General features: G+C 44.7%; 1 protein-coding gene across 26 annotated transcripts in view; it reads right to left on the bottom strand.

Moving 5' to 3' along the window:
- NFIA (nuclear factor I A) overlaps positions 1-12,604 on the bottom strand; it is a 363,628-nt gene that overhangs the window by 81,865 nt on the left and 269,159 nt on the right. For all 26 annotated transcript variants that reach the window (XM_074598846.1, XM_074598837.1, XM_074598836.1 and 23 more), the window contains 2 exons: positions 11,316-11,390; positions 1,744-1,861 (listed from right to left, as the gene is read on the bottom strand). In XM_074598846.1, coding sequence (XP_074454947.1) covers positions 1,744-1,861; positions 11,316-11,390 — 193 coding nt within the window. The remainder of the gene's footprint in view (positions 1-1,743; positions 1,862-11,315; positions 11,391-12,604) is intronic.

Below are 12,604 nucleotides of genomic sequence, written 5' to 3'. Positions count from 1 at the left end.
GTGGCCCCTGACTCAGACTCTGGTAGTTTTGCAGGGAGAGGATCCCAAAGCCAAAGACACTTAGCTTGGCTCTGTTTTCTCTAATGAGTTGTACAGACTGCGTGGGGACGTTACTGAGAATTTCTCTTCTAAGTACTTTTCCAAGGCTGGGTCAGCTCAGTTTTTTCACTAAATCTGTCTTCTATTAAGACTTAAGGCGTTCAAGAACAGGCTCCTCTGTGTAGGGGGAACATATTTAACAGACATAAAATATTCCACTGCGATTTCTATTGGTTTAAAACTTGCAGCCTCTTCGCAGCTCCCCACCCGAAGCTCTGCACAGGTAGGAGCTGGCGGGTATGCAAAATCAGTTTGTGAGAAACAGGAAGAATAATTCTTGCGGTATGCGCGGAATGCAGGTTTGGCCATTCCTTAATTTAGAGAATTGTTATGTGTCAATAGGGGAAATTGTGTGCATACAATATAATTACCGCCTGATAATTCTGCTGAGTCTGTGTATTTAAGGAATACTTTTTTTTTTCTGACTGGGAACAGCCTAATGAGAGGAAAACAAACATATTACCAAGTTATTAACTACCCATGCTGTTTATAATTAGCTCCTTATCAGTGGTAGCTATTTGCAGAAGAATAGAAGAGTAACAACCGAGCTCTTAAGTAACATTAATAACCTCACTTTTTTGCTTCTGGAGTCACAACTAAATTCTACCTGAGAATGGTGCTAATGATGAGCACTGTAGGGTACACAGTTTACACGCAAAAAATGAAAGAGCACAAAGTTTTTAATTGATGTGTAATGGGAATTGTAGTCACCGAGCTTCATAATGTGCGCACTAAGTGCAAGATGTAGAATGTTCTTCCAATCACTGCAAACTGTAAGAAGTTATTGCTAAGAGGCTCTCTTTAAAGATATATTTTTTTTAAATAAAAACAACAGCTATATTCAAACTGTAGAGACTTTTTACACGTGTATATGCTTACTGCAAAGCTGGTGGCACTGCAGACTGAGATAAAAACGTAAAAGAACCCTGCACTGAAGTTAGACTTTCTTGTCATGTCTTTGAAATAAGTGATCTATTTTGGCTGTGGGGGAAAAAAAAATCAATCTGGTTCCTTAATAGTGTTCAAGACTACTAGAGTGACTGGGCTTGTTTATAAATCTAATCTCATGGATGGTTAAAGTGAAAGGTAAAAAATAAAAAATATCCTTGTTTGATAGCTGGCGTCTAAGCCAAAATCAAAATCAGACTGGGTAGTCATCTGCATTAACAATTCAGTTTTTCAAAGGCTGAGTCCCAAATTTCTAAATGCTATATCGGAAGTAGAATGCATTACAGACCAAGGTCCTAAAACAATGTTAGTCTCACAGACAACACTTGTTACAATAAAGAATGCATGTATGCCTATCTCAAGCCTTTCCTGCTGGGACAAAGCGGCCCGTCTTAATTCTCTTCTGCCACAAGTCAAGTGAAACTCCAACAATTCCAGTGGAATTTCTCCTGATACGCCGAGATACAGGCCAGAAGTTATACGAGTCAATGCAGCAGTTTTTCTTCAAAGCTTGTAAGTATAAAAAGAACTTTAACAGCAACCCAGTTCAACGTTCAGCCCTGTGAATCTGAAACAGCTCCACATCTTGAGGCCCCCGAACAGCTTGTCAAAGAATTTAATGGTTACTTTCCCAGATGAGTAATGATGCTGGCCTGGGTTTCCAAGTAACTTGGTATTAGGCAGAGATTAAATTACCTGGTAGAGGATGTGCTAGGTAAAGACCTCCTCATTGCTCCTGGGCTCATGCTGTAGTATGAAGAACTTTCCAAATCTGAGAGGGAGAAATTAGGGCCTGTTCCTGCAGCTATCGGTGCTGGGGAAACAAAAGAGATTGCAGTCAGTAAGTCATGTGAATAAGGCATGAATTGCACTTCAAAATCACTTTCCTTTTCCTCATGAGTGTGTTTAGTTTCATGATGAGAACAGGTGGGACGTGGAAATTAGGAGATGCTAATGGTAACTGGCATTGCAATCAAGATGTAAATTTTACCAAGAATACGATGTTCCATGACATAGACTCTTTCTTACATTCCTCCAAAGGTATTCTTTTTTTTCTAGAAAATTAAACAATGATGGGAAGACTTGCTTTAAGCACTGCCTTTCTGTTAAAATCCTTCTAACATTTCGTGAAACTTGTTGCTTCCATTTTTAGGACAGCACTGCATTTATTGGCATAGTTACAAATAGGCTGCACCATCCCTGTCGTGTGCATGGCATAATCTATAAGCAGTATGGGCAGGGAAATACACACCTCGGGACCTTTAGTATATACGTGATGTACATCCAGAAGCACAGAGGTTACAAACGCTCCTTGGAGAAAGCACAAAAGCCGATGAGAAGCCTCGGTTCTTTTCCGCCTGCGAGCATCTGAGCTTTCCTCTGGCCTCTCCTCCAGCTAAATCAGAGCTAGAGACATATGACTCTCCAGAACTTTTATCCAGCAGTTTACCTTCCACTGTTCACCTCCCACTGCCTTACCCAGCACCTACGTTTTATTGTAAGGGACATGAATCCCCCTAATTTCCCTGTCCTAGAGCCTTGGTTTTACATTAAAGCATTACGAATTCCTACACGCTCTGAAGTTTGCAGGCACAAGGCTGTGAACTCCGTGTGCCGTATTCTTCTGGGAACAGAAAAGGAATGGAGCAGTTTAACGTTAAAGTCAACAGATAATGCATTTCACACAAAAAATGCCACTATACGGCGAATGGTACCATATCCGCTGTGGCTGTTCCAGTGTTATTTACAGGACAATACAACTTTGTGAGCTGACAATTACAGATCATGATTTTCTCTCACATTTCAGAGACATCTGAAAAAGGACGCGCTGCACAATAAAACGCACAAGCTTGGCCTGGAATGTATTGTCTGAGAGCCCCGATTCACAGCAACAAAGGCAGGCGAAGCAGTCTCAATGCCACACGAGGATGCTGAGCCAAGTTTAATCTTTGGTCTGAGAATCTGGCCCTTTTTCAAACACGAAAAAAATCTCTCACTCCGATGGGGCAGGAGTGAGGAAACGAAGACAGGATAGCTCCTATCACCCAGCTAACATGTCTGGGCTGAAACACAGGCTTCTGGGAGTGCTGCCATTGACTGTAATGGGGCCAGTATTTCACCCCAAGTCTTAAGGAGCTCACAATGTCAGATTTGACAGAGGAATAATGTAGTTTTGCAGCTGCCTCATCATCCCCACAAGACAATTAGTTGTTGTTTGGCAAGGATCTTTTAAGAACGTCATTGAGACAGAAAGGGAACAGCCTGGATAGCCACCGACTTTTAAAAGCATGGGACGGAAAATACACAACGCCATTAAAACTTGAGAAAATCTGGAATGATCATTAAAAGGAATGAAGTTGGGAAGTAATTTATGACAAGAACACTCAAATCCTTTGTTATCTTCTCTTAACTATCATACGTTTCCTGCACGCTGGGTATATGAGAGGGCGTGTTAACAGAAAGAAAGAAAAATTAAGCATAGTAAAATTAACTCCTTTTATCAATTTGTGCTTTCTGCAACAGTTTCCTGACAGCAGCTACAAGAGGCTGTAAAACTGATGAATTTGCATGGAAAAAGAAACCGGTGTAAGTAATTTGCGTAAAAGGTACCACGGACATGGACTGCTATAATTCAGACACCCTGCAGATAGCAGACTGCTGCAGTGTGAGCAGTTATGGGTTAGAAAAATGACCACACTGCAGTCAGTCTGACTTGAATGGAAATCAATCATAAAGGTACTCGCTGCAGCATCTACTCCACAGTTTTCAGCAACTTCCTTGCCAAACAGATTTGTGCTCTGTAAACCCTTTGCTGATCAATTCCTCTGCACCCTCTACCTACCAAAGCCTAACTTACAGGTTAAGCCTACTATTTTCCAAACAGGAACATAAAAAGGCAAGCACTAAATTAAAGCACCGTTTTTTTTTTCTGAGGCACGATGAATTTCCTAGGCACAGCAAGATTTATGAAACAGTTTTATTCCAAACAGATACGGAAGAAAAACTGGTATGTAGATAACGCTTCTCTTCTTTCTCTCACCCCCACTCTGTTTATCGCTCTCTCCCCAAATCCTGGACATTTCTTTTCCAACCCTTGAATTGGCCCTATGGAAAAATGAATTGTATCTCCAGAGCAGGGGTGGGGTAGGAACAACGTATTGCTAACGCTGTGTAAACTCAGCACAAAGTAGAAAGGGCTAATCACACAGAAATTTCCTCCTGGGCAGCAAACCCGAAGGATGCTTTGTTGGCTACAGGTCGAACCACCTTGCGACGCTCAAGAGCCTGTTTACAACCTGAGGGTTAAAGAATGAAACCCACCTCTGATGTACAGCAACAGATCTAAGCAGCAGAGGCTGAAATGCCTGGCTGGCCTACAGCGGCAAGTACCCAAAACCCCTTGGCACCCCCTAGGCAGGAGCCACGATCCTGCCACGACCAGCTCCGGTGCTGTGGCAAATGTTGCACAGGCTAAACCGTTCTGAAATCCCTTCTCCTGCCTGCCCGATAGGCACAGATTTGGTGTGCCTGCCTTTCACCAAGGGGTATTTCTACCTTTGCTTGCAGCTACCCCATTTACTACCATAAAACACAGCAACCAGTCGACTGCAGAGCCCTATCAGAGACTGTCGGGAAGAGGTTAATGCCTTTCATCCGCATGGCGGAAGGTCGCTTCCTCTTCCCAGCTGGGATTTGGTCGAAGCTGTGTGTGCTTTCTGTCTCTGCTTCAGCCTCGGCAGAGCTGCGTGACACCTCGCGCCTCCTGCGCTGGGCTTCGGAGCTCGCTGCCTGGCATCTGCCTCCTCCGTTCACCCTGTGCTCTGCAGTGCAACCCGCCATGAGAGCGGGCACGCTGCAGCTAGCCCGGCCAGGAGGCATCCGACCCTGCTCCAAAATGGCTTCTCACACTGCCTTGGTGGACTGTCCACCTCTCACGGGCCCAGAAAGCTGATGGGAAGGCAATACTTCCATCTATTTGCACGATTCCCCATAAAGGCTGCAGCTCTGGAGCGTAAGCAAAGGGATAAGAGTGGTGCAAACTGTGGCAAAACTCTGTCTAAATTAAACCTCTTCACTGTAGCATCTGACAATCCACCACGCAACTTCCCTACACTCCTGTTCCTCTGCCCCGGGAAGATGCTGTGGCCCCACACGAAGCAGCAGCGTGGTTGGGAAGCTGCCCTCCAGCACAGCCGGCTGTTACAGGCTGCAGCCTGCAGAAACTCCAGGCAACGACATTAAAAACATGCCATCCCCCCTCCCCCCGCCCCCCCCCAAGAAATGCTTTGCAGCAAAAGTGACCTTCTGATAGCTCGGGAACATCTCCCAAACAGGAAAGGATGTCAGAAATTGCAGTTGCGAGTCAAAACAATAGTCCCCACCTACGTGCCGGCATCGAGATGTCATCCGACGCAGGGCTCCGACCTGGCCGGGGGCGAGGAGGAAGGACCCCTCTTCCCCTAACACCCAGCCCGCTAATGTGCACGGGCTTTCTCAGCAACAAACTGATGCCGGCTTCAGCTCCCATTTCAACTGCTGGCATCACAAAGAAAATCCGGGACACATTTCCTCACTCTAAGGGGCAGGAGGAGGAGGAGGAAGGTGGGCGCCTCTGCCTGAGCTGCTCCCCGGGACATTGGGCAGCATCGCCCCCGCTGCCAGCCTCCTCCCTCCGCTGCCAGCTTGTGAGCTCAGATCTTCACCCGAAATGTCAAGAAAAATAACAGAGAAATTAACAAAAAGCCCTCTGACTTAACCCAATTGGAATATTTATTTTGAAAAATTTATTGAATTACAGAACAGGAAACCCACTAAATAAAACCAGCCAGGCTGGCATTTGTCTTCCTTGGAATACGGCACTCTCTTTTAGTCATGTTAATATTTAGTTTCTCTTTTTTTTTCTCCATTTTTATGTATTTATTTTTACAAAGGGGCTGGGATGTGACTAAGATCATTACATGTGTAACACTGCAGCAAAGTGATAATGCGTTTAAGGTTAAATGGGAGAAACATGACATTTGACTAATAAACTTTTTCCTGTGTTGTGACTCCATAAACAAAGGGAAACACACAGCAGCGCAGCCGCTGCCGAGAGGAAAGGGGAGCTGGGTGTTGGGTTTTTTTTTCGCAAGGCCTTTGTTTCCTACGCGCTGTATCTTCAGATTCAAAGAGGTTTTGCCGAATACAACAGATATGAAATGTGTGATGTTCATTTTAAAATTACAAGTACAGCCTGCTATTGACCATCTAATTATGCTGAGTTCCATTTATAAACATAGCTAACCACTAAGTTTATAGAGACTTTTTGTGCTGCTTTAATAGGATATTGATCGAGAGCAAGGTTTGAGTGGACTGCCATTGAATTGTGTAATGGCATACAAAAGGCAAGGTCACGGCAACTGTTCACTCTATGCCTGCAGTCTATTTTTTATTATAATCTTTTTTTCTTCCTCTCATACCCAAGTCCAAACAGTATGTTTTGGATAGCAGTGCTTTGCTAAGGAATACAGAGTATCTTTTTAAATGTTAATTTTCATGCTGCTGCCTTTAACTACCTTCACTACTGTAATGCTTAGCATAGCAGAAAACATACAGGCTGCTGTTTAGAGAGACTTGGTTTATTATACCCCGGCTTTCACGCACGTGCTCTGCGTGGAGGAGAGCCCCTTCTCCTCTCCCGGGCTGCAGGAAGGCAGCAGCGTCCCTTCCCAGCCCCACGCCAGGAGCCGGGGCACCCCACGCCTCGCCACAGGCATCCAGTACGAGCTGGGGCTGGCAGGACTTGCCCTGCAGTTTGGTTTTGGCTTTACCTGGCCACGGGATGAAAGGCGTGAGGAAGCTGGGTTTCCTCCGTCGCACCCATGCTCTGTGCCTGGAGCGGCGGTGATTAATTTCTAGCACTCGTTTGCCTGCATCACAGCAAGGACAGCTTCAGCCCTGGCCCCGTGGCTAAAGCAGCCTCTGGCCAAGCCTCTGTGCTGCATGATCTCAGCTTTTCAAAGCGCCTCGTCTGCACAAGCACCTCTTACCTGTGGAATTAGTGTAACTGTCTCAGGGATAATTAGCTGGATCATTCCCGTGTTTATACAGGAGCGGTAAGCAACTGCATGGACGCTTGTGTGCTTGTGGTTTCACCGGCTCATTAGCAGGATTAGAAGTCACCCCACTTGCTCCGTACAGCTCCTTCCCGCACACAGCTAACATCTTAAAGCGTGGCATTTTCAGTCCAGGGTGCAGTCAGAATTCCCTTGTTTATCAGCATGAAGAATGATGTCATTTTGACAAATAACACATCACAAAACAAATATGTTTGATTTGGCTCTAGCGGAATGTTCATAAATCCTAAATCTTTCTTCACATCCTGGGCAGTGCACTTTATCTGGCTGCTTGAAGGACCTCCAAGGGAGGAGATCTTCCCAGCAGCTCTCTGCACAAGAGCACGTGGCGCCGACTCCAAGCCAAGAGGGGAACAGCGTTCCCCATGCCCCTCTCCCTGCTCCAGCCTGCCATGGCCTCCCCCAGCCTCTGCCAAGGGAATGGGACTGTAGACTTGGCAGTGGCTTGGCACCACAAGCCACCCCCTCTGCCGGCACCTTTTCCAGAGGGTATCCTCCAGTGCCCTGCAGATATCTGCAGACAGCGAGCGGAATACTCTCCTAACAAGGGTAGAGAGGGAGAAGGTTTTGCTTCACCAACAGCTGGCTGTCAGTTCACCAAACTTGTGCATCATCTCCGATGTGTCTGCTGCTGAGCTTTTTGTTGTCAGCCCAAACCTCTCTAGAGATGGAAGAATGAAGTCTCTGTTATCCGAAGGGGTCTCCCCTGTATCTGGGGTGACAGACAACACTTAGAATGGAGCTCACACCCTTTGCCTGCTAATAACGTAGGAGAAGCGACAGCATGGTCTGCAACATCCACATCAGACGGGGTGGAGAGGGAACTATCTGTTTTTCAGATGATCGACTTTCTCTATTTTACTAGGCTCTGCAAGATTCAAGTAGCTGGGTAGCATTTCGAAAGAAAATCTGCATCTCTGGGACTGAAGGAAGCGAGTTTCTGTTACCAAAACAGTCTAGACTTGTTCAATAGCTCACAGAAACTGTGATGATCAGCACTGATGGGTAAGATAGATAATGGTCACAGCTGACCTTTTGCTTGATTAATTCATTCCCCAAATTTGCATGACGGAGACAACTGCCTATTACTTGAGACTCCTTGTCATGTGGACCTCTGGGAACTTTACTAAATAAACCTACACATAATTGCTACCAACAATATTTCATAAGAGTAATTTTAGATAACAGCAGCAAACCTCAGGCCAGTTAAAGCTGTGGGAAATCACTTATTTCTATCATCATATTATCAAAAGCAAGCACAGAAAGAAGCATGACAACGGGCAGACACAAAGATGGTACCTCTTTGCAAAGCCAAGACAGACCACACTCAGGAAGAGAGCAGAGACTAAATGTGAGGGCCCACTATAGACTGGCTTGGTCCTTCCCTAGCCGTGGTGGCTTCTGAGGGAGTAAGGACTTTTTAGAAAGTAAAAGGAAGAGAACGGATTGAAGATGCTTTGATTGCTCAAGCTACAGACTGTTAATAGCTGCTGGTGAGTCTGGATGATGGCTGTTCATAAGCTGAGCTCCCCAGAATGAAAGTAACCCATGGACTGGTCTCAAATCAAGACACGGGAACACACAGACAACCCAGCAAGGGTTATATGGAAAAGCACGCTCTTTAAAAGACCTTGCCTGCCAATTTAGGCAAATAAGCAGCAATTACTTTGTTGCTCTGTTATGTTAAATAATTCTTTTAATATTAGCATGCAAATTCGTACTGACTTCGCCGGGAATTTGATGCTAGACTCTCCACTAAACATATCCTACTGCGTAGCCACGGCATGTCAGGCTGTGGGCTTCTCAGACCTCACAAAGTAAACAAGGTTACGGCTGGTCAGTACATGTCTGGGGCATCTCCAAGGAAAATCCAGGGTGCTATCAAAAGCAGTGTAGCTAAATCAGTTGCTGGCACTCGTCCCTCTGAGTCAGTTCTGAAGTGATATCCCGATATGCTTTGGGGACACTATTTTTGGTGGAGGTGCTGGCTTGTAGACAGGATATAAAACTGAGGTCTTGACCTCCCAGGATTATTAAAGAGCTCATGAAAAAGAGTGCAAACCCCTGTGTCTGGAACAGATAAAATCTGAGTCTCTTTATTTTGCCCACCCACACCTCCTTCGTTATTTCCGATCAAAATTCATGCCTGCCCTGCTCTTCCCGCGTGCAGGTGCCCTACCCTTGGAGGTGGAGCATTTCAGCAGCAAGCAGAGGGAACGTCTCGGCCACAGCTTTGCAAAACATCCTGAATGCCAGGATTACTGATACACAACGTTTTAGTTTAGTTGCAATAAAATATACTGGAAGATTAATAGACATGAAACATGACGCTCCTGAGGTGAATGCCAAGCTCTCGGGGAGGCCGAGACTGGGGCTGGCTGTGAAGGGTGAAGTCCTGAGCGGGGGCACTTTTCTAGCAGCTCTGCCCTGTGCACACACGAAGCACGGCTGACAGAGTCCAGAGGCAGTTCTGCTGTGTAGGGCTCCTACAGCGAAGATAAGATTGTGGTGAAGTGGGATGCCTTGCAGAGGGGGAGGGTGAATCCTTTGGGCTTGAAAAGCCTTACGCTGTCACACTGAAAATAAAGTGACATAACACGGAGACGTTCAAAGACTGGCGATAACTTGGTTTTGTCCACCGTGCTGCAGGTACCAGCAAGTTAGTGCACACAGTATGGCGAGTTAGATGTCAAAGTCCCTATTTATGCACTTCAGTAAGTGAACTGATTTGCAAACGCGCCGAGCGCTCAGCAGCTCCTCTTGACTTCTAAGTCCTCTTTGTCCTTCTCACAAAATTCCCACCAGTTGTCAGGGAAGAAAACTCAGGAGAAATTACAGCCTTAAACTATTTCTCCCTGTCTCTCTCTCCAGCAGATATAACTCTGACATTCATGTATCTCCCACTTGCCATGCTTTCCTTGTAGCATCCTATTTTTGAACATAAAGCTGATTTGCTAGCTTGTGCAAGTCTTTCCGAAAGGGGAAATAAAACAGGAAAATCCTTACAGAAACTCTGTGTTCTGACTCAAACCCACAGATTCTCTGCTAGGTTTGTGCCAGTTAAGATTCCAGCCCCAGAAGGACTTCAACTACATGCTCAGAGCCAACACATAAACAAATATTCCTGCTACCTAGGAGAAGAACCATTTTTATCACTGGCTGTGCGAAAGTGATTGGTTACAAGCCCTAAGGTTTTAAAAGGGCACGTAGACATGTGGTTCACCTGGAGCAGTGGTAATCGCTGACAATGTGATGTTACTCCATGGCTCTACAGTAGCTGCAGAGAAGATCCCCAAAGGACTAGTACCTACGGCCCTGGCTTACCAGTCTCTTTGCAAGAGACTGTCCATACGCCCTCCTCGGACTATCTGGATTATGTCATAGCAAAATACGATCAATGCACCTCTGATCAATGGAACAGGGTGGTGACAGGTACTCTTAATTCACTGTTGTTAGTGAGTATTGACAAGCCTGTAATGATCATGCTGCAGTGTGTCATTCATGCTGGGGGCATTAGCATTCTTTAAAGGTCAAAAAACAAATCCTTCTGGAAGACAGAATTCCATACAGTTAATGGAAAACGCACGCCTTGCGAAGCCAAGATGCGTGCCTCTGCACAACTGAGATTATCAGAGCTGAAGTGGGTACAGTTGTCGGCATTATTAACGAGTTCGTTAATTTGCAGGTGTACAAACACATGTACGCATGGCAGGGATGAACACAACCGGCAAAAGCGGCATAAGAAAATTTCCAGGCTTATGTGCACAGATCATGTCATTTCTAGAGGTCTGGTTAAAACACAGTCCTTGGATCCTGCAAGGGATCCGCTGGATAAACTGACCTTTGTAGGCATTTATCTGCACTCTGCTACAGAGTCTGCCCATTTTCAGCTGGGTACCGGACGAGCTTATCAACTTGCACATGCAAGTTTGCAGAATTAAATTTTTTTTTATTTCCTTTTAAAAATGATGTTATTTTTTTTCCCCACATTAAAAGATGTGGCACATAAACGCCGTCTGCGGGCGAGAAGCGGGGAGAAGAGACTCAATTTTCAAGACGCTGTTTCTGAATTGGGGAAGGGACACGATAAGAATCAAAGAAAAAAACTGGGATTGCAGAAACCACATAAACTGGCCACAAAATGATACTTACTTTGTGAGACTCTTACTAGCTCAGTCACACTGAAAACACCTGATGTGACAAAACTGTCCTGGAAGCCCAAATGTCCTACAAAACAAACAGAGTGAGAGAACTGCGATTAACTTTAAGCATTTAATAACAGTATTCTCAAATACTTTACTTTCATTTAGACTTAAAATGTGACATCTAATTTCCCACTTAGCGGTAATTATTGTTTATGTAGGTGGGTAACTAGTCATACAGCTATGTAGGCTGCTTTGTGGTTTCTATCTAGAGGTTAGGAAAGCTAACATGACACATCAGCAGGGAGATTTTTACATGTTAAAGCATCTCAACAGGAAATCTGAAACAAAAGAGGACTATTTTAATAAACGGTTACCTTGGATGACCCCTAATGACTTCACAATTGAAATGAAAATACTGTACCTAGGAAACAGACAGGACAGCTAAGTTCCATAATCGTTTTAAACATTATTCTCTAAAGAAACATCTGATCAGGATTATCTACCCATTCATTCAAACAAAACAAGATTTAAAGATGTACTCTTCATTTTCTAAGGTTACACTGGGGAAATCTTAAAATAGCAGCTGGTTAAAAAAATTAAATTAATGTCTTTCCCACAAAAAAAAAAAAAAAAAAATCCTAACATTTAAAACTAGCTTTCGAAAAGAGAAATAAATCTTTGCATAAGAAAAGTATTAACTTTGAGCTTTGGACTGTGTTTGGGAACCAGGGCATACGCTTCCACACTCGCCTCCCTTGTGCAAGGAATGCCTCCACACTTGGTATCAAAATGTTATTACACTTTACATAACAGTATTTTCCTTCTTCTCTGCAAACATGCCTACCACCAAATGTTCATTTAATTTTCACGGGTATGATCAATTACAAAAGGAGCAGCTTTCGGGCTGCGACCCAGTGCAAGTGTGCGGAGTGGGATACAGTGGTTCACGCGGGACGTATCTGGACTTCAATTAGAGGTCTGCGGTTAGGCGGCCAGACTGACCTCCTGCTTTTGAAATCAGGGTCAAAGGAGAAATCTCAGGATAAAGAGATTATTAAAAGAACTGTAAAGTCCTACTTGTCCACAGGATAAGTGGTATACCTTTTTAGGTTGTCCTACTTAGAGTCACTGATCCCAGCGCACACACACATATATTATTGAATGTTTTGCAGGGGCACCATCTGCTCTGTTATTGTTTGTCAGACTCAGTACAATTCCCCTACGTTCAGTATATTCTACCGTTCACTGCGCTCATCGTGGCGATACCTGTGCACCTTCCTACAGTGACCAGACCAA

The sequence above is a fragment of the Larus michahellis genome, chromosome 8 (genome assembly GCF_964199755.1).
Source record: "Larus michahellis chromosome 8, bLarMic1.1, whole genome shotgun sequence".
NCBI lineage: Eukaryota > Metazoa > Chordata > Aves > Charadriiformes > Laridae > Larus > Larus michahellis.
Note: the sequence above shows the minus strand (reverse complement) of the source record. Positions and strands in the feature narration are given on the sequence as shown.